Raw genomic sequence first — 18,477 nt, 5'->3', positions numbered from 1 at the left:
TTCAATCAGTAGCTTTGAAAAAAGGGAAGATTTGTTTAGTACCTCAAAGTCTGAACATAAATATTTCATCACGTCTTTGAGAAGGATTTATTTGATAATTTTTCTTTCTTTTCATGAGATGCTGATTGAAGTGTGATACTTCTATTTTCCAAAAAGCCCTCAGATTTAGTTTATTTCAGACATTAAATGTTCTAACGTCTCATTATAATGATTCATAAGAATTCAAAGTTATTTTTCAAAATACAGACGTAAATATTTAAGCTGTCAGGTTAAATGAGTTGTGTCCAAGGCGAAAATAAAAACTGTTCACTTTTGACTGCTGCAGTGATGATAAATAGTAATTCTATCATGCTCAGTATGTACGTGACTCAATAAAACCAAACAGAAAAAACAACAACAACAAAAAAAAAAACAATCTGAAACTGACAGAAGCTTGTCTGTTTTGAGGCATTGAATTACCTGTATATATCTATCTTTGTCACAATGATTTCTGTATTCAATAGATTAGTGAGCTCTTAGATGTCTCTTGTCTTAGCTAAAGTTACATGGTGTACTTAGGCTGCTTTTTAATGTGCCTTGACATCTGTCTTTGCAGTGCCAGAAAACACTTGAATGACACACATTGAAAGCATATAATTGTAACTATAACACACATGGCAAGGAAACTGTGGAAAAAACATTATGGTCTTTTTAATCCAGAAAAAACATGGGGGAGTGCTTCATTAGACCATACTGTTCATTAGACCACCCCTATTTACCATCAGATTTGCTCGGCAAATAGCCAAAAATGCCAAATAATACATATTATGGACATTTAATTGCGACTTTTGTGTATCCTGACTGTGTTTTCTATAACCTAGTAACCTAGTAACTTAAACAGTTAAGGGGCCAACGCTATTCTTATCTTCTGTATTTGATGTAAATTAAGATAAATTAACTTCATTCTGATGCATGATCTTGAAAAAAGTATTTTTTTACCCCTTCAACTTTTCATATTTGTCATCTCACAATCACAAGCATCACAGTATTTTTATTTATTTTTTTATTTGTTTATTTTATTTTATGTAATCAACCAACACAAAGAAGTTTATGTTTATGAAGGTAATTTTATTTTTTACAACTAAGGAAATTGCATGTTTTGAAGTGCATATGCATCCCCTTTTGATACTCCTACACAAAATCCTGTAGAGCCAAATGTGAACATTTCAGATCAAATACACTTTCAAATCTCTTCTAAAGAAACACAATCTGAAAGTGTTGTAAAACAGTTCTGCTCCTGAACACATGCGGCAACACAATACCAGGCAGAAATAGTGATATAGCGATATCCTATGGAAGCTGAACCTGGGTCAAATCTCTTATTTCTTGTTACAGGTTCAGGTCTACGGGATGGGACAGCGCAAAAAAGGGAGAGTGTGCTTGAAAAGAGCGCCAGATTGCCTCAGTTGTACTGATTGACCATCCCATCTCGTGCAGGAGGACCACCACGTCATCGATATGTTCAGATGTCGCACGGGAATGACGTCAGTATGATCAGTTTGTAACTTCGTGAATTTGTAGATTTAGAAAACAAATTGCGGTATGTATTTGTCCCGTTTATGTATTTTTAAAGCATTTTTTTTTACCCCAATCTAAGCAGCTGTGGTGAACTGCGTCATAACGAAGTTTCGCAAACCGAACGACTAATACCAGCATGTTAGCCTCGGCTGTTAGCCGCTATATTGTATCAAACTTAGTGGAAAGGCAAAATAGTCTGCTTTAAAGTGGGGCGGCTGGTATGTTATAGGTCTTTTGTACGTAGATTAGTTAAAAGCGTGATTGGAGGGAAGGAGCAATGTCTTATTCAAGAAAAAAATTAAAAAGTATGCTTTGTTTCGCTCCTTAGCCTAGCTACTTAAAGCATCATGGTCATGCACCTTTTGCAGCTGCTGTAATTTAGCTGGTGAAATGTTTTGCAAAAATGCAGCCATTGTAGTTTGTCTGCTTACGTGCGCTGAAAGTTAAGTGATTATAGTTTAATGGATTTGAGGAAAGACAAGTTTATTGATATAGGACATTACAGTTAAAACAAGCGAATTCAAAGTGCGTAAACAGTGCATATAAAACAATAGGTAAAGATTAGCCATATTTGCTCAATTTGTAATGCTTACATAATGGCTTGGTTAATATGCACTATGGTTTATTAAGAAAATTAAAATAAAGAAGACAAAAAAAAACCTTACATTGCAGTGGCAAAACAATGAGCAGTTGGAACACATGCTAAAGGTAATTTTATTTATATAGCAATTTTGCTAAAAATGTTAAAAATGTGCGATATAAATGAAATTATCTTTAATATTTTCAGCACATTGCTGGAAATGTGCTGTACAAAGTGCACATTTGTATAGCACTTTTTAATTGATCTGAACTCTTGTATTTCTGTGTGTCACTGGAAGGGAGAGAAATGTGGGATAATAGTATTCAGCAACATTTGCTTTTGTTTTCCTAATATCATGCTGGTGATGTTCCTGAGCAGGCAGGATTAATCAGATGCAATTACTTTTTATTTGCTGCAAGTTATTTTATGGTCTGAATTCAGTTATGCCAGTCATTTATATTAAGCTCCATGTTCTCTTCAGGTATGTGTCAGTTGGTTGTCCTTAAACCAGGATCTCCTTATTTAAGTTTCACCTCATGGTTGGGTTTCACTCTCTATAAAGATTTGCATACTCTGTTTAATGATTGCATGACTCATCAAAGATTATGTGTTCTGACACGTAGAGCAATAAATCTTTCATTGGAAACATCGCAGTTGTAAAACTATATAAGTAATAGATTCTCAGCAAGTGAAAACTGGCTTTTTATTAGAGCTGAAGGACTCCACCTTTGTTTGATAGAGACCCAAGTTGGATCGAAACTCCCATCAGTCACACATTTCTGATGCAAGAAGAATGTTGGATTCCATTTTTCTCAAGTTACTATGTCAGAGACACTACTTACAACCAAGCATACATGGATCCTTTAGTGTTTTAGAAATATATTATTCCAGTGCAGATTTGGAACAAAAACACAAGTCAGAGCAGAGAACTTATATATTCATAACCTCCCGGTTTTACCTTTAAATCATTTCCTACAAAATTGCAATAAATGGGAATACAACTTGTAGTATTCCCTTTAAACTGCCTGTCATGTACAATTGGATTAACTTTAATTGCCCTTGCCTCACAATAGATTGTAGTGGCTGAACTAACATTAATTGTTTTTTGTTTTAATGTAGTTTATAAATTGTTGTACATACACATTTACACATTTCTTCTTTGGACAATAATAAGAATATATTTAAGTTAGTTTAGACCCAAAGTCTGTTATTAGTTTATATGTTTGGAATTATTTAGATTACTTTGGTAACTGTTGGAACTTTCCATTTATTTAAGTAATTAAGAACACACTGGGTGCTTGATGGAGGTTTATTGTTTAGGGCAAATGTCCGGTGTGATGACAATTAAAAAAAAATTTGACCACTTTTTTATATATTTTTTCAAACAATCAAGTTGGAAGTGTGTGTAAGAATCAAACCACTTGTTACCACCATCAGCACTTGGTGGTGCAACAGGAACCATATGTGATGGGGAAACACAGATTGAGAGGGGATGCCTGCTTTATCCTGGATCTTCACAATAATTATTTATTTAATTTATTTTTACCAGAGGTGGCAGAATCAAGCTTCCATAGTAATGATATATGAGATATATAAAACCTGTACTCATTTTTTCTTTAGGAAAAAATGAGTACAGGTTTTCATTGTTGAGACTGATTGAAAATAACAGGCATTTTCCAGTGGTGTACAATTGCCTGTCAGTTTAATATGAAACTACAGTTTCTATCTTGTAGTGGAAAACAATGGAAGACAAAAGGAAGTTATAAGGAATTCAGATCTCCACCTCCCAGCTCTTCCTAGTTATTTTCACAGAAATGTTTCCACTGGGTAATTTGTTGACATAGGGAAGCTAAGTTTAATAGAAGAATGTTTCCTTGTTAGTCAAGAGTGCTAATCTGGTTTTACTTGACATAAAAATTGCACAGACATCTTCTAATGAGGTACTGTATTGTCATCTAATGGATTCAATGGTATTTTCATTTTCTCACAGGAGATGTCGGCCTTGTGTGGGACTAGTAACGGCTCTACAGATGTGTGTCAAGATGCCGCAGAGAAACAAGCAAGTGTAATATTACACATAAGTACAATAGGCTTTGAAGCTTATCAAAAGAAACTAGAGAGTGGAATAAATAATAAAAGTGTTTATTTTTTTTATCCTGTGTCGCCTTTTTAGCAAATAAAAAGTGATTGCTGTTTCAGCTGTTTTTTTAGCTGAATATATATAAACAGGCAAATAGAGCATTGTCTTTTATAGAAAGAGGAAATATGAGAATAAAAAATATAAAAATATTAACACAGAATTGAGAACAAATATGATTTTTAAATGGAGATGTAAAATAAATTTTAAACAAGTTGGAAAAACAAAAGGATACGAGAAGATGATGTAATGCTGAAATAAATCAGGTTGTAAGGAACGAGCCTCATGTTTTAATAAGCGAAACACCAGCAAACATACAAGTGTTCCAGGATTGGCACAAGGATTATGAGTGGAAATCCAAGTTTACTTGACACCTAACTCAGTGTCATGGATATGCCATCAACCTCTGTAGACATGATTCCAAACCAGCCAAAGTGTTCATTTGAGTTTCATAACACATTTTCTGGTCAGTTGTGACAAGTCTTAGTATATTATTATTAGGGGTCTATGAAGGAGTTAAACCTACAGTAATTCTAGCCAAGCCGACCACAGTTCGCATGTTTGCTTGAGAATATGCCAAAATTCTGTCTTTTACATTTGGAATTTTATTCAAGATGACTTCCAGTCTGCAGAAGCTTGGCAGAAGAGCCGCATGCCAGTGTGATAACATCTCAAAGTACGGTGCCAAAATTAAATAAGAGCTTCTAAAGAACCTTACCTAACAAAAGGAAAGAAGGAAAAATCACGTCTCAGCCAAAATCTCAACATAAACTGCAACACTAACATTGTGCATGCCAAAGAATAGTGAGAAGGGGGGAAAAAAATAATTTCCTGGTAATAACTGGTTTACTGACCTTGGCTGCACTAACCGTCTCATGAGTCTGTATTTTTTTAGTGTAGTCAATTTGTTAATTTTTTATAGGAACAAACACACAAATGTCGAGAGAAGTACTTACAAGAGTTTCACTACTACATCAACTGCTAATTAAGAAATGAGACAGCTGCACTAATTTATGTCATGTACATTTTATGTTGTGAATGTACCCCTTGAAAAATTGGGGTTAGAAGACATTAGTAATTTGTCAGTCAGTTTAATGATCAGAGTGTTTTTTTTTTTTGTTGTTGTTTTTTTTTTTTTTTGTCTTAACAAATACCCAAATTGAGATCCTGGTGATTTCAGTCTCCAAATTTGATTAAAGTTTTACTTTTACTTACTTTTTCCAAATCTAGCCAGGTTACCGATTTTTTTAGTATTTTATTACGCTAATGCATAGTTGGGCTCTTTTTTGCCTTTAAAACTACATTAACATTTTTTGGTATAGATTTCATTGAGTTTTGGACACATTTGTCAAAGATTTTTTTTCTGTATTAACATGACATCACGGAGTTTCTGGAGATTTTTCAGCTGCACCACATCCTAAAGGAACTTTGTTGTAATGAAATCTTGGCTTGCTTATGTGGATACCACCAAAGAAGTTATCCTTTTGTCCAAAAATGTGGTTTGAGTTTATTTTAACTTTATTACATGGCGTTTTATTCTGCTGGAAGTTTTAGAACAGAAATTCCAAATGTAATTCCAGTCCCGAAGGTCCAGAGTTATACAGCTTTTAGATGTCTGTCTGCTTCAACACTTCTCATCCTAGTGCCAAAACTTTTGATCAAAACACAAGAGTTCAAGATGGCCATGTACTTTATGGAAATTAATTTTTGGTTTGTAACATGGACCAAGAGTTCTCAAAGGGCAAAAAGAAAAACAACAAATAAAACAAGAAAAACAATTTACAAAAAAATCTGAAAAAGCTTAATGAGATTTTCTTTTCTGTCCATTCTGAATAATAATTTAAACATGGAATCTTTTCCTACAACAGGTTTAAATTTAATACATCCAGACTTTCATTTGGGTTTCCTGAAAACATTTCAACACTCGTCTGTGATTCTTTGTCAATTCTGGAGGCTTGAAGTTGAGCAATTTGCTGTTTAGTAAGCACACAGAGGCCCATCTTCCTTGAAGCACTCCCCTTAAGCAACAGACCTCTCATTCTTCACCTGGCTCATTTGGGTCTTTTGTTTGGAGTGGGTTGTGTGCTTTGTCACTTGAATCATGATGGAATTACTTGTGCAATTTTTTGGGAATGAGTTTCAAAACAGGGTGGTTGATGCTTGAAAGCTAAAACTACAACCCTCCTCCTCAGTTCAGTGTTGGCTTGTCTTTTGACTAAAATTGATTTCTTTATCTCTTTTTCAAGCTATTTGTTCTTTTTGTCTGGAATCTGGAGTTTATTGTCATAAAAGGTGTCTGCTTTACTCTTGAGGTACAACTGAAATAAAATGGTCTGATTTTATTTTTTTTAATTTATTTATTTTTTTGTAGGAAAGAAATGTGTAAATGGTTGTAGTCCAAAACTTCTAGAACATTTGGCATGTTTTCCTTATTAAAAGAAAGTGAACCACTTTACTAATTTAAATTTGGACTTGATAGAAGAAAACTAAATAAGATTGTCTATTTTCAGCAATAAAACATGATTTAGTTGATTCTTTATTTAAAAACACTTACTGTTTTTAGCCAAGTTTTATTAATTTAATTAAACGCAGATTTGGGTGTGCCAAGATGTGCTTTAGTGTATTTATTAGTCAGTGGAAAGCTGTGGTATTATTTACTATGGAAAGCAGAAATCTAGATTATGAAAAGATGAATATTTTGTGCTATAACAAAAATTTTTGCATGAAGATTTTAAGATGTGAGCCATAGTTTTGTCCTAATTAAAAGCAAAATAAAATCTCTGTCTTTATCACACAACTGCTACTCACTGGATATTTTCTCTATTTCAGATTGCTTTCTGTAAACCCCACTAATAGATGTTCCTGAAAATCCTAGCAGATCAGCAGTCTTTGAAACACTCAGAGCAGACTGTTAGGCCTTAGCTATTCAAAGTCCTTTAAATCTCCTTTTTTTTTCTTATTTTTGTTTTCAAGTTGTACTTCAGCAAGTTGTCCCTGTTGTGTCTAAATGCCTAAATTCATTGAGTTTCTTGTAAAGCAAATGAAAAGGTGTACCGAGAAAGTGTAACAATCTTGAATCTAGATTGTTTTATTCTATTTAGACAAAGTGAAGCGTTTCTGCATAAATTATGAGCACAGAATTCAGGAGTTCTTTGTCACATACACACAGATCAAATCATATGTAAAGTTGGGTTATTATGTATGTTTGACAAATCCTTTAATCACTGTGGCAAGGGCAGTCGTTCCCCCTTTTCCACACAGCTCTTCCTTGGAGCCTCAGTGTCCGAGCCAAGCTTCCGTCTCACAGACCACACCTCCACTGCCACTTCCCCACACTACTCCTTCAGACTAGTGGCATCAGCAATAAGCAAACACTTGGTGGAGCTGCACATATGCTGAGCTCATCATATAAGCTACTTCTCGATACATCGCTCCTAAGAACAATAATAAAGATTTAGTGGGAAAATATTGTTGTGATGACTTGCTGAAGGCAGGAGTCTCTGAAAGAGCAGGAGTTTCTTAAAGCAACAGAGATCCAATTTCAAGGTGTTAAATTGCAAAGTCCAGTTTCTTATAAGTCATGTTTGATTATAACATTTTTATAGCAATAGAAGTAAGGATGACCTGTTCCATTTTTTTCACTTCTGATACCAAGACAGATATCTAAGGTTTAGTATCTCCCAATACTGATCAGGTATAGAAAATTGGTGCTGAATTGACTTAAATACACCAATTACTTCAAAAGCGTGGTCAAACATGTAAAAACAGAACTTTATTTTGTTCAGTCAGTGGAATTAGGAGTATAACGGTCCATTTAAAATAAATAAAGTGAACTGAAAAAAAAATATATGTTGATTTTATTTCTAAATTAAATGTAATAGTGGCTGGATTATCCTATTAAATGGCACTCTGTGCCTGGAAAATACATAATACTATCTCTGAAATGTGTTATTTTTCTATTAAAACAACTTCACTAAATAAGTTATGTTATTGCTGCCATTTCTGCTGTTATGGCACCTCTGAAATGACATGAAATGACATTGTTCAACCACAATTACTTTACTCCTGAGTAAGTGGTTGTGTATGTGTGTTGCAGGAGAAGGAGCATCCTCGTGTTCTCATTCCCGAGTTATGTCGGCTCTTCTACCAGCTTGGATGGGTGACAGGGACTGGTGGTGGGATCAGTTTGAGAAGAGGGTTCGTATATGGATATATTTGCCGCTGAGTAATGTGGGTTTATTTTTATTCTTTGTCGTCCATCTGTGATTGTCTATTCCATCTACTTTAGTTAGGAAGATTCTTTTCATCCGCCTTCCTGTTCTGATGTCATAACTTGTTGCAAATATCCAACAGTGCCAAATATCAAGTTCTATTTATGAATTAACTGTGTAAAGTTCAGTAAAAGTTTAGTTGTTCCAAGTCAACATTTGCAAATTGAAGGTAAAGGCAACAATTCTGTTACAACAAACTGGAATTGAAATTGAAGGCTATGACATGTTATTCCTTATTTGAATGAAATCTGTGATTTTGGCTGCTACAGAGATAGTACCGCCCATTAGCAAATCTCTGAAATGTAGAATTGCAGACGTTTATTGAAGTCAACAAGCGATCATGATGAAACCTTCAATAAGCTAAATAAGACTCACTGACTGCAACTCCATGTGCATTGGTATTGCAGTCAGACAGAAAAACACTGAAATGCTAAAATGAGTCAAAGAAGAATTTCCCTTTCATCTTGTTAATGACTATGCCCGAGATTCCCATATAAAATTTCTAGTCCCTCTGCAGCATAGACCCTGTGCAAAGGCTGTTTTCTCATTCTCTTAAAAAATAAAATAAAATCTAAATTTGAAATAACCCTGCCTTTAAAGAATGAGTCTGGGGCCGACATTTATTATATCCTCATTGTGTTTTCAGATGATAAACAATTGGGTTTCTTGAGGTAACGCAAACAAGATTTTCGCAAGGAGAGGTGAAATTGATCAAGCAATTGACTGCATATTATCCTAATGTTATAGGATGCTATAAAGAAAATGGTTTTTCTTTTGTATTGTGAGTGCAGGCCTGAATTTTAAGTTTCAATCCCCCGACTGCAGTTTTGGTTTGACTCAGAAATGAGTCACAGACTAAGGCAGCCTTGTCAAACCGTCTTATCAAAATCAATAAAATGCCTCTTCATCTGAACACGTTTGCTCAATAGACTTCACTACAATAGCTTCATCCTTTGCAGTTCTATTCGGAAATGTTAACACTCAACAACGAGATTATTCCAAAGATTTAGAAAGGATCGTCTAGCACCTTCAATTTAATGCTGCAGTTCTGCATGTATTTACATTTCATTGCAGGCTATCTTCTATTACATGGTGCCACCGAGCCTGCGTAATATGAATTTTTGCAGCAAATTCAATGCAGTAGTGGGAGAATAAGATCTGTTGACATGCATAGTAATCATATTTACCTTCTGTGTCAGTTGTTGACAGAAATTCAATCTAATGTATCAGAGAAGCGAGAGTTAACATAATTTAGGTTGTGAGGTTTGTAATGGGAGATTTTTTTCCCCCCATGTTTTATGATGGCATTTTTTACAAGGCAGGGGAAACACAAGCTTAGTTCAAAGAAATCTTCATGCTCTTAGCAATGTTGCAGCTTTTTCTTTCTTCTCCTGACAATAATGTATAACCACTTCTCTATAACTGATAGTGATCAGATCTACATTGCACCATCAGGAGTTCAGAAGGAGAGAATACAGGTGAGCATTTTTCAACCTGTTCATAATAAAGATGACTCACATTTCTCAGTAGTTCTGTGCCTCTTTCTCATGCTTTATCTCTGGTTGTATTCAGCCAGAGGATATGTTTGTGTGTGACGTAGAAGAGAGAGACATCAGTTGTCCTCCTGCTTGGAAGAAATTAAAGAAAAGCCAGTGTACGCCACTTTTCATGAACGCCTACACCATGAGAGGTTAGTTACTCCTCACACATGGCGTCCCTAACCTGTTTCTACCCACCTTTTAATATGAACATTACAAGTCATCCATTTTGTGAGTGCAATCATTAATTTCAAAGTTCTATAAACTTTAAACCTCAGCAAAAGACTGGAGGAGAATTTAAATTATAGGGTGTGAGGAATGGACCTGCCTGTGTCTGAACTGCAATTTGAGTTTGTCAGTAGTCATCTTAGTTTCTTTTTTTCTGACCAAAGGAGAGCATACTTTAAGAAGAGAATGAAACTGGAGATTAAAATTGTATTAATTTTCTTCAAAGGTTGTTATCGTTTTAACCCTAAAAGTTAGGGTCTACAGCAAACAAATTTAGGGCTTCATTTGTAAGTGAAAATAGTAATGCAGCACTGCCTGTCAACTTGCAAAATGGAGTGTATTATGCTTTTCTTTGCAACCAAAAAAAACTAAAACAAAACAAAGTCAGCTCTTGAAAAATGAAGATTAAAAGACCTCACATATCACTGTTTTTAAAACTACAGTGGTAAGCCGTAAGCAGCAGATCTGTTAAAAAAACAACTACATGCTGGCTACCTGAGCAGATAGCTTGGCTAATTAATGTCAATTACACTTCTGCTGTTATTCTACAAAGAGACACAAAATTATTTGTGAAGCTCCTCTAAACTTTGGAATGCTTCACTTACAAATGAATCCCTGAATTTGTTTGCTATAGACCCTCACCTTTAGAGTTAAATCTATAACAAACTTTCACGAAAATTCATACAGTTTTATTACGACAATCGTAAGAATTGTCATAAGGGGAGAATCGGGGCAAAAAAAAAAAAAATGCGTTGTTTGAATTTGGCGTAAAGGAGGAGTGAACTATTGCATCAGGTCGTCAGATATGCTCATCTTTATCTAAATGTAATGATTATTGAAGGGTTGTATAGTATACAGACTTCATAATCTGCACTCTTTTGGTTGAATGTAGTTTTTATTTCCACTTTGGTTTTACATTTAGTTTTTATTCAAGTCCAGTTTTGTCAATGGAGACTGAGAGTCGATTTTAGTTTTGTTTTTGGTTGTTTTGTTTACTAGTTCCAGTGTTTTGAAAATAAATACATCTATTTTTGGCAGAATATTGTTTGCATTATTATTTCATTACCATTTAATCAGTTTAAAATGGTCTACAAACAATATTATAGTTTATCACAATCGTTTTTGAGACATTTTTGAAAATCTTTTATCATAACAGGTCTATGCTACACATTTTTATTTTGAAGTTTTGTACAAATGCTGTGACGTTGCAAAACAAAATTGGTTAAATTAAACAGGTTAGGCAATGTTATAATGCAATGAGAATCTCATACCAGATCATGTCCAATATCCACTGAAAATAAAATCATGAGGTAAATGGAAGCTGCTACAGTTGGCTGTTTATTATACCACTATGTCAGCTTAATGTTAGTGATAAAATAAATTAAATGTGCTGCAGGGACTTTGAGTCAGACTGGTTTTAGATTTTGCTGGTTCATTTTATACTGGACTTGTAGCAACAATGTTCATTCTTGTAGACATGTTGCTTAAGTTTCCCTACCATTTGCCTGTATCAGTTATCCGTTCCCTCTCCCAGCTGTGTCTTTGCTTGGGTTCAGAACTTTTGGGGAAAAACAGAGGATTTAGAAGCAGTTATCTTGCCCATAGCTAACCTGCATGGCATTCAGATGATAGCTAGCAAAAATCTCCAAGAAATGCTTAGTAACAGGTTAATTTCACATTTTAATTAAATTTTAAGAACTGTTACAGTTTTCATAAAAAAGCATTAGAAACATTAAAGAGTGTCCATTAATAAAGGTAAAGTCAGCAATGGTCAGTATTTCAAATAAGCTCTCACTTCAAAGTGACGGTCAGTCATTACAATTAAAATCTATCAACACACAAAATTTAGCTTTTTCTTTCATCGTTCACCGTGTGCTATATTTTATTCCTTAAGTTGGACCATAAATGACATTTAAGAGAGAATATACCAGAGTGCAACACTTAAAAATCTGAAATTGTTTTTCCCTTTGCTAAAACTCAGGGGCACAGGCAGTTATACACACCCACTCCAAGGCTGCTGTCATGACAACACTGCTGTATCCTGGCAAAGAATTCAGGATAACACACCAAGAGATGATAAAGGGGATTCGTAAGGGCACCTCAGGCACAAACTATCGGTATGTAATCAAGCAGCAAGCATTAGTAAAATCAGGAGAAAGGTTTAATCTCCTGGTAAAAGAGAAACATTCGGCGCATCGGCAAACATTTGTAATTTAAATGAAAACTTGTCCTCCAAAGTTAATTTGTCAATGTGTTACTCTGAAGCAGCTTCATCCGCTGTTAAATTTTATGGTTGAAACTTTAACCCTCCTCTGCTTATGTTGCTTTTTTTTTTTCCTTTAAAATCAACAGCCTTGGCTTTTGTCCTTCAACACTGCTGGGAAAGGCAAAATCACCGTACATCTGATTCACTGCATGCACATACAATTTCCCCATAAGTGTTTGACAAAATTTTCTCTGACAGTGCGCCTAGATGGGCCCGGTCTTGCCATATTTTTCGTAGTGAATCTGACGCACACGCATCTGATGGATGATTGGATTTGTTTACACTTAGGACTTGTCTGCACTGCTTCTGTAATGTTCATATTGTGGTTTCCCACAGTTAGTTTTAGCATTACAAAGATTTTAACCAACGCAAACTACTCAGCTATTCAATTTGTTTTGTCTTAAACTTAATGAAAATGGTTGTTTAGCTTCACTTATTGTCTGGATCGAAAAATGCTGCAGACAACACATGAAAAGAGAGATGTATATTTCTAATGACCATTTTAGTGCAAAGCCAGAATAGTATACAGACTTCATAATCTGCACTCTTTTGGTTGAATGTAGTTTTTATTTCCACTTTGGTTTTACGTTTAGTTTTTATTCAAGTCCAGTTTTGTCAATGGTGACAAAACATTTTAAATGTTGTGGTAGTTAACAGTGAATTGTAAAAAAGGTTCATGCCCTTTCTTACATCTTATCATGTCACAAACCAAAAGGTTTCATCCACATTATGTGCTTGGCCAAATAAAGTAATAATTGTTATACTATGAGGCCAAAGCATAAAAATGCAGTTTTTTAAAAAGTGTATCAGGCATTTATATCCAGCTCCCCTGAGTCAAAACTTTGTGCAACTACATTTCTCTTTAACAGGTTTTCTTCTAGGTTTGTATTCTAATTAGCACAGTTTGGGAGAATGTTTTATGACTCGACCCTGCTGATATACCCAGGACTTTTTCTCATTTCTCTCTGGTGTGCTTCCTGGTCTACATGATTCATTGTTCATTCATCCTTTTTTTCTAACAAACCTCTGAGGCTTTTCCAGAACACCTTTATGTGTATAGAGATTAAACTATATGCAGTTGCCTCTCTATTTAGAAATGAGGTGATTCCTCAAGAAATATAGACTTGGATTTTAATCAGGAATATCAGATTCAAAGAGGCTAACTCGCAACACTCTTTGCTCTTTTCAGATTGTTACAATTACATTGACGTTTGGGTTAGGGTTAACAGCCTGTGGTTGTAGCAGCCTGGGATGTGGAACATTTCAAGGTGTGATGATGGTTTGCAAGGGACTGAGATTCTTGCTATAAAATGTACAGCTTCAGAAAGTTTATAATAATTTGTGCCTTTTTGTTTTCATACTTGGCTTTTGTAGATATGATGACATGCTGGTAGTTCCTATCATTGAAAACACACCAGAGGAGAAGGACTTGAAGGACAGGATGGCCCGAGCAATGGAAGAATACCCGGATTCATGTGCAGTTCTTGTTCGCCGGCATGGCGTTTATGTTTGGGGAGAATCTTGGGAAAAAGCAAAAACAATGTAAGCATTAATTTTTTCCTGCAAGTGTATCCCTAATAAATCTAATTTAGCATATGCAATGCATTTCTCTTACTGTAGTTAAGCAAACACACTCAAATTCTGCTTTTTATGTTAATTACTTCCCTAAATCATTGTGTTTTCTAGGTGTGAATGCTATGATTACCTGTTTGATATTGCTGTCCAGATGAAGCAGTGCGGTTTGGACCCCTCAGCCCTTCCAGTGGAAGAAAAGGGAATCGTGTGACATTTACTGGTGCTTATTTTTGAGACATTTGTTACAGAAAGGTTAGCCGAGTTCAATCAGGGGAGCAGATTGTAATCATTTGCCTTTCACGGCAGCCCGCCTCAAAATGGATGAAATGTGATGGCGAGGGCAAATTCGGGGTTGAAGATCGAATGCCTGCAATCTGGAGGTAGCTGCAGGTACACTGTAAAGCACTGTGGGACAACTCACAAGAGAGTAGCTGTCAAACCAATGTCCTCAGGTTCAAATGCCTTTCTGTTCAAGCCTGGCTGCACTGAAATCAAGGAATTGCTGTATGTCAGAGAGAACTAGAGCACAGATCTCACTTAATCTGTAATACTTTTAACTTCCTTTGCCTCAGCGCATAAAACATGTCAGTCGTAACTTGATGATTTTTTTTGTTTACTTATCTGTCTCTTTCATTTTTGTAAGCCACATTTCATATTAAGCAACTCATTTACAAATGAGAAAAAACTGGTGGAATAAAAATCACAGCATATCCTCGAGTGCCTGTGGTCATTTTGTCAAACATCTTTTTACAGAAAATAACTTTATGTGGCACGAAAGAACTCGTGCTGTGTCCGTGGACATCCTTTCAGTCCTTCTCCACCATCCCAGCAGCAGGGAAGCATGTTTGGCGCAAAACTTGTACAGCGCCTGTAGATCCTCGCACAGCATGCGTTCAGTTGTGTGCACACTTATTTCTCATGAAAGGCAGAGCTGTCATTTTTTTAACAAGCTCCCTTTGCTGCCACTATCCCAGCGCTTCCACAACTTTACTCACTCAAAACAGAGCGCTGTCAGATGTGCCGCAGGCTTACTAGGGTGGTGGTGGTAGGTGGGGGAAGTGAAACAAAATAACAAATCTTTTTTGTGCTGCCAAGATTTCTCACATCCTAATGAAGAATTCAGATAAATTGTCTCCAAAACAACAGTCCAAAAGATGAAAAAGACCGTGTGAACATCACAAGTATCTGGGAAAAAAAAAAAAAATTAGATTTTTTTTTTTTTTTATGATGTAAAGGCATATTCACATTTAAGGCATTAAAAAATAAAAACATGCAAATACTCTGTACTCTCAGATGTGAGACTGGGGGATAGAGTCTTAATACTGGCAAATGGTACATATTTTGTATTTCCAAATACTTGTTTTATTATGCATTTATGTTAATATTTATGGCCTGTATGAAAATTTTACTTACAGACACATCAAGATTACAATATGAGAGCTCTGGAGGGACACTGTGGCACATCAATCACACACGGAACGAGGCCAGCCTGGCACAGAAATCTTTGTCACAGATACCTTATGATTTAGTTGAACTCTGAGACAGGTACTGTCATACAGTAGAAAAATGACCCACTATGTCTTTTTCTAAACTTGACCTGGTTTGAACATGACATTAAGTCAAGGAAAGATGGGGGTAGGGTTTATTGAGAGCTCAAGACAAACTGAGGTACAAAGTGAATCTGACTGCACTGTGGCTGCACTACTCTGCTTCTGAAGATAAACCACTAATTCAATCTTAATGTCTGGTTTCAGGCTTAAAATGTTACAGTATTGGAAAGGTGTGTAACTAAAATAGAAAATAAAGATAGTCTCTTAGGCTTAAAGGAGTCTGATTTTAAAAGGGGAATTATAGGCATTTTCCAGCTAACAGCAGATACACAGCTTCTGAAAATTACATTAGAAAGGAACAGAACCTACATTGGTATTGATTATTGATGAAGCTGATATTGTTGGAATTATGTCAAGTGTTCGTATATTAATAATCAGTATGGCTGTGATTTTGCTCACCATTTTCATTGTGAATTGCTTGGTTCTAAAGATCTAGACTAGTTCTTCAGCATGAAGCACATACACCTCAACTAGGGTGATTTTTATTTGTAATTTCCATCTGAAGTTACTATTCTATCATTTTGATTTAGAAAATAATACAGAAATTACAATTATAGTTCATAGTTAGAAGTTAGAGTTAGAAGACCAGATCTAGTCTTTAGCCTACCCTTTACCATCACTGAGAATTAAAAAGTAATTTTCTCAAAAAGCATTTACATTTAGAAATTACCTTTGTAAGTTGAATCCCACAGATTCCCTAAGAAAAGATACAGACATGTATCTTTGCAAAGTTTCTTCTTTGTGCCAAAAAACTGTAAAAGTAACTTTAAAATTGTTTTTATTGTCTTTTATGTTAAGTGCAATTTCAACTGAAATACAGACTGAGCTTCTGTATTTCCCACAAGCCAAATCTCTAGAAAGTGCTCGGCTTTTTAGGACTTATTAAGCTCTACATTTTCTATATTTGCATGTTGGTTTAAACTCTCACAAAAACCTTCGTTGATGGTTATGTTTATTGAGAAAAGCTTGAAGCTTGCACCAAATAGCCACAAAATCAAATTAATGTTTTGGATCCTCTTCTGCTTTATTACTGTACCCATTAAATGTCCTTCTTGGAACACATTATCAGCTTCTGCGCAGAGCATCTCATTAAAAGCATTGCAGAAAATGTTATTCTCACCAGTGTTTTCAATCAGCTGAGGGATGTATAACGGCTCAAGTGCTGTAGTGGCGCCTCTCAAGCCATAAATTATGTTCAACTTGTATTAACGTGTTTGGCACCCATGTCTCAACTGAAGAGGAACATTCATTGCTGCCCCATATTTTTCACAATATTGATTAAAGTGTAAATGTGTTTATGATTTTTAGCTCCAGTAAAAGCGTTGTGACAGGCCAAATGGTGATATGAATTAATATTATTGACGTTCAGACCACAGTACTGTAATTCTGTGTGTATCAGCCGCTCAGCGCATACATCCAAGTAGAAAACAATGGAATCTCAAGAATGATCAACATATCATATACCACTTTCAGGCCTTCTGATGCTTTGGTCTATTTTATCTTTATTACAAAAACATGTCAAAAGCTAGAGTGAGAGAGGAGACACTTGTAGTTTTTCATTTTAAACACAGTTTTTGCCCAGCAGTTTGAAGGTTTTTTTTTTTGAGATATCAGTACTGCTTTTGTGATTGAATTGGGAATAATTTATTCCTAAAGCCTCTAAGAACTTCTGTATCCTGTTTTTTTTGCGGGAGGAGGGGGGAGTTGGTACTCTTGACAGATGTGTTGAGTATGCATTTTATACAATAACAGAAGTTGAAATCTATGACCTTTTTATTCAGTGACTGCAACAAGCAGTGTGGATTTTAACCCGTTTAATCCTACATTTTTTCCTGCAAAATAAGTTCATGCATTTTAATCCTTGGACTTCCCTAACTCATGATATTTATGAATTATTACATTTATGTTGGTTATGTCAGTAAAAATGTAGGTTTTATATTCGGCATCAATTGTTGCCTGAGGGAAACTGCATAGTCCACATTACGCAGATATGGTCTATTTATACATATAAAAAAATGAGAACGGTTATGACATGCCTACCCTATTATAACAAAGAATGGTTACAAGAGTGTTCAGAAATATTTTAGACACATAAACATTGAATGCCACATCCTGAAGATGTCATTGTTTCAATGTGCAAAGTGACCTTTGACCTTATTTGGTAATTTCATCAATGAGGCAGAGTCAGATGGAAATGTTAGTATGAACAAATCTGCATCTGAGAGGACATTCCCCTGTTCCACCAGACCAAGTACAAGACCTTTGCCTTGTCCTGAACGAGTTTCAGGTGTGGAATCATGTAGAAGAGATCTATTTGAGGTTCTTTCATGTCTAGATGATCTAAAATATGTCATAGTTTTAAGCTGTGTGGGAACAGCAAGGCAGATAGATTAAACGGCAAAGCAATGGACACAGCATAGTGCTGTATATGTATTATCTTAGCGGCAACAATTGTTGCCATACTTACATTCACTCTGAATGTAAATATGGCTGAAGGGATACAATTTTCTTTATATATCAGCAGAAGACACTTGAAATATTTTATTTATATTTGTTTAGAAAAGTGTTTCACTGACTTCCTCTCGTATACATTTGTGACAGACATTTACTCCCAGTGTTACACGCAAGAAGTAAAGAGGTCTTGTCGTGTGACCTTTTACACTAGATACATGAATTTTATATTGCTTAGACGCATTATTATTTTTTATTTTAAAA

The 18,477-nt window shown here is 35.3% G+C and overlaps 1 protein-coding gene across 3 annotated transcripts; it reads left to right on the top strand.

Annotated features, from left to right (window-relative positions):
- The first annotated feature begins 1,490 nt into the window (after positions 1-1,490).
- apip (APAF1 interacting protein) lies at positions 1,491-14,862 on the top strand. 3 transcript variants are annotated; one of them, XM_055037017.1, is made up of 9 exons: positions 1,491-1,579; positions 4,128-4,202; positions 8,371-8,471; positions 9,975-10,023; positions 10,118-10,235; positions 12,293-12,428; positions 13,952-14,119; positions 14,264-14,372; positions 14,459-14,862. In XM_055037017.1, the coding sequence occupies exons 2-8, from the start codon at positions 4,131-4,133 to the stop codon at positions 14,361-14,363; spliced, it is 744 nt and encodes a 247-aa protein (XP_054892992.1). In that variant the 5' UTR covers positions 1,491-1,579; positions 4,128-4,130; the 3' UTR covers positions 14,364-14,372; positions 14,459-14,862. The 3 variants fall into 3 exon arrangements, with proteins under 3 accessions (XP_054892992.1, XP_054892993.1, XP_054892991.1); XM_055037018.1 differs by having other exon boundaries at positions 4,128-4,196; positions 14,264-14,862; XM_055037016.1 differs by having other exon boundaries at positions 14,264-14,862.
- Positions 14,863-18,477: the final 3,615 nt, after the last annotated feature.

This window comes from Poeciliopsis prolifica, unplaced genomic scaffold, assembly GCF_027474105.1.
Source record: "Poeciliopsis prolifica strain line A6 unplaced genomic scaffold, Auburn_PproV2 SCAFFOLD011, whole genome shotgun sequence".
Taxonomy (NCBI): domain Eukaryota; kingdom Metazoa; phylum Chordata; class Actinopteri; order Cyprinodontiformes; family Poeciliidae; genus Poeciliopsis; species Poeciliopsis prolifica.
Note: the sequence above shows the minus strand (reverse complement) of the source record. Positions and strands in the feature narration are given on the sequence as shown.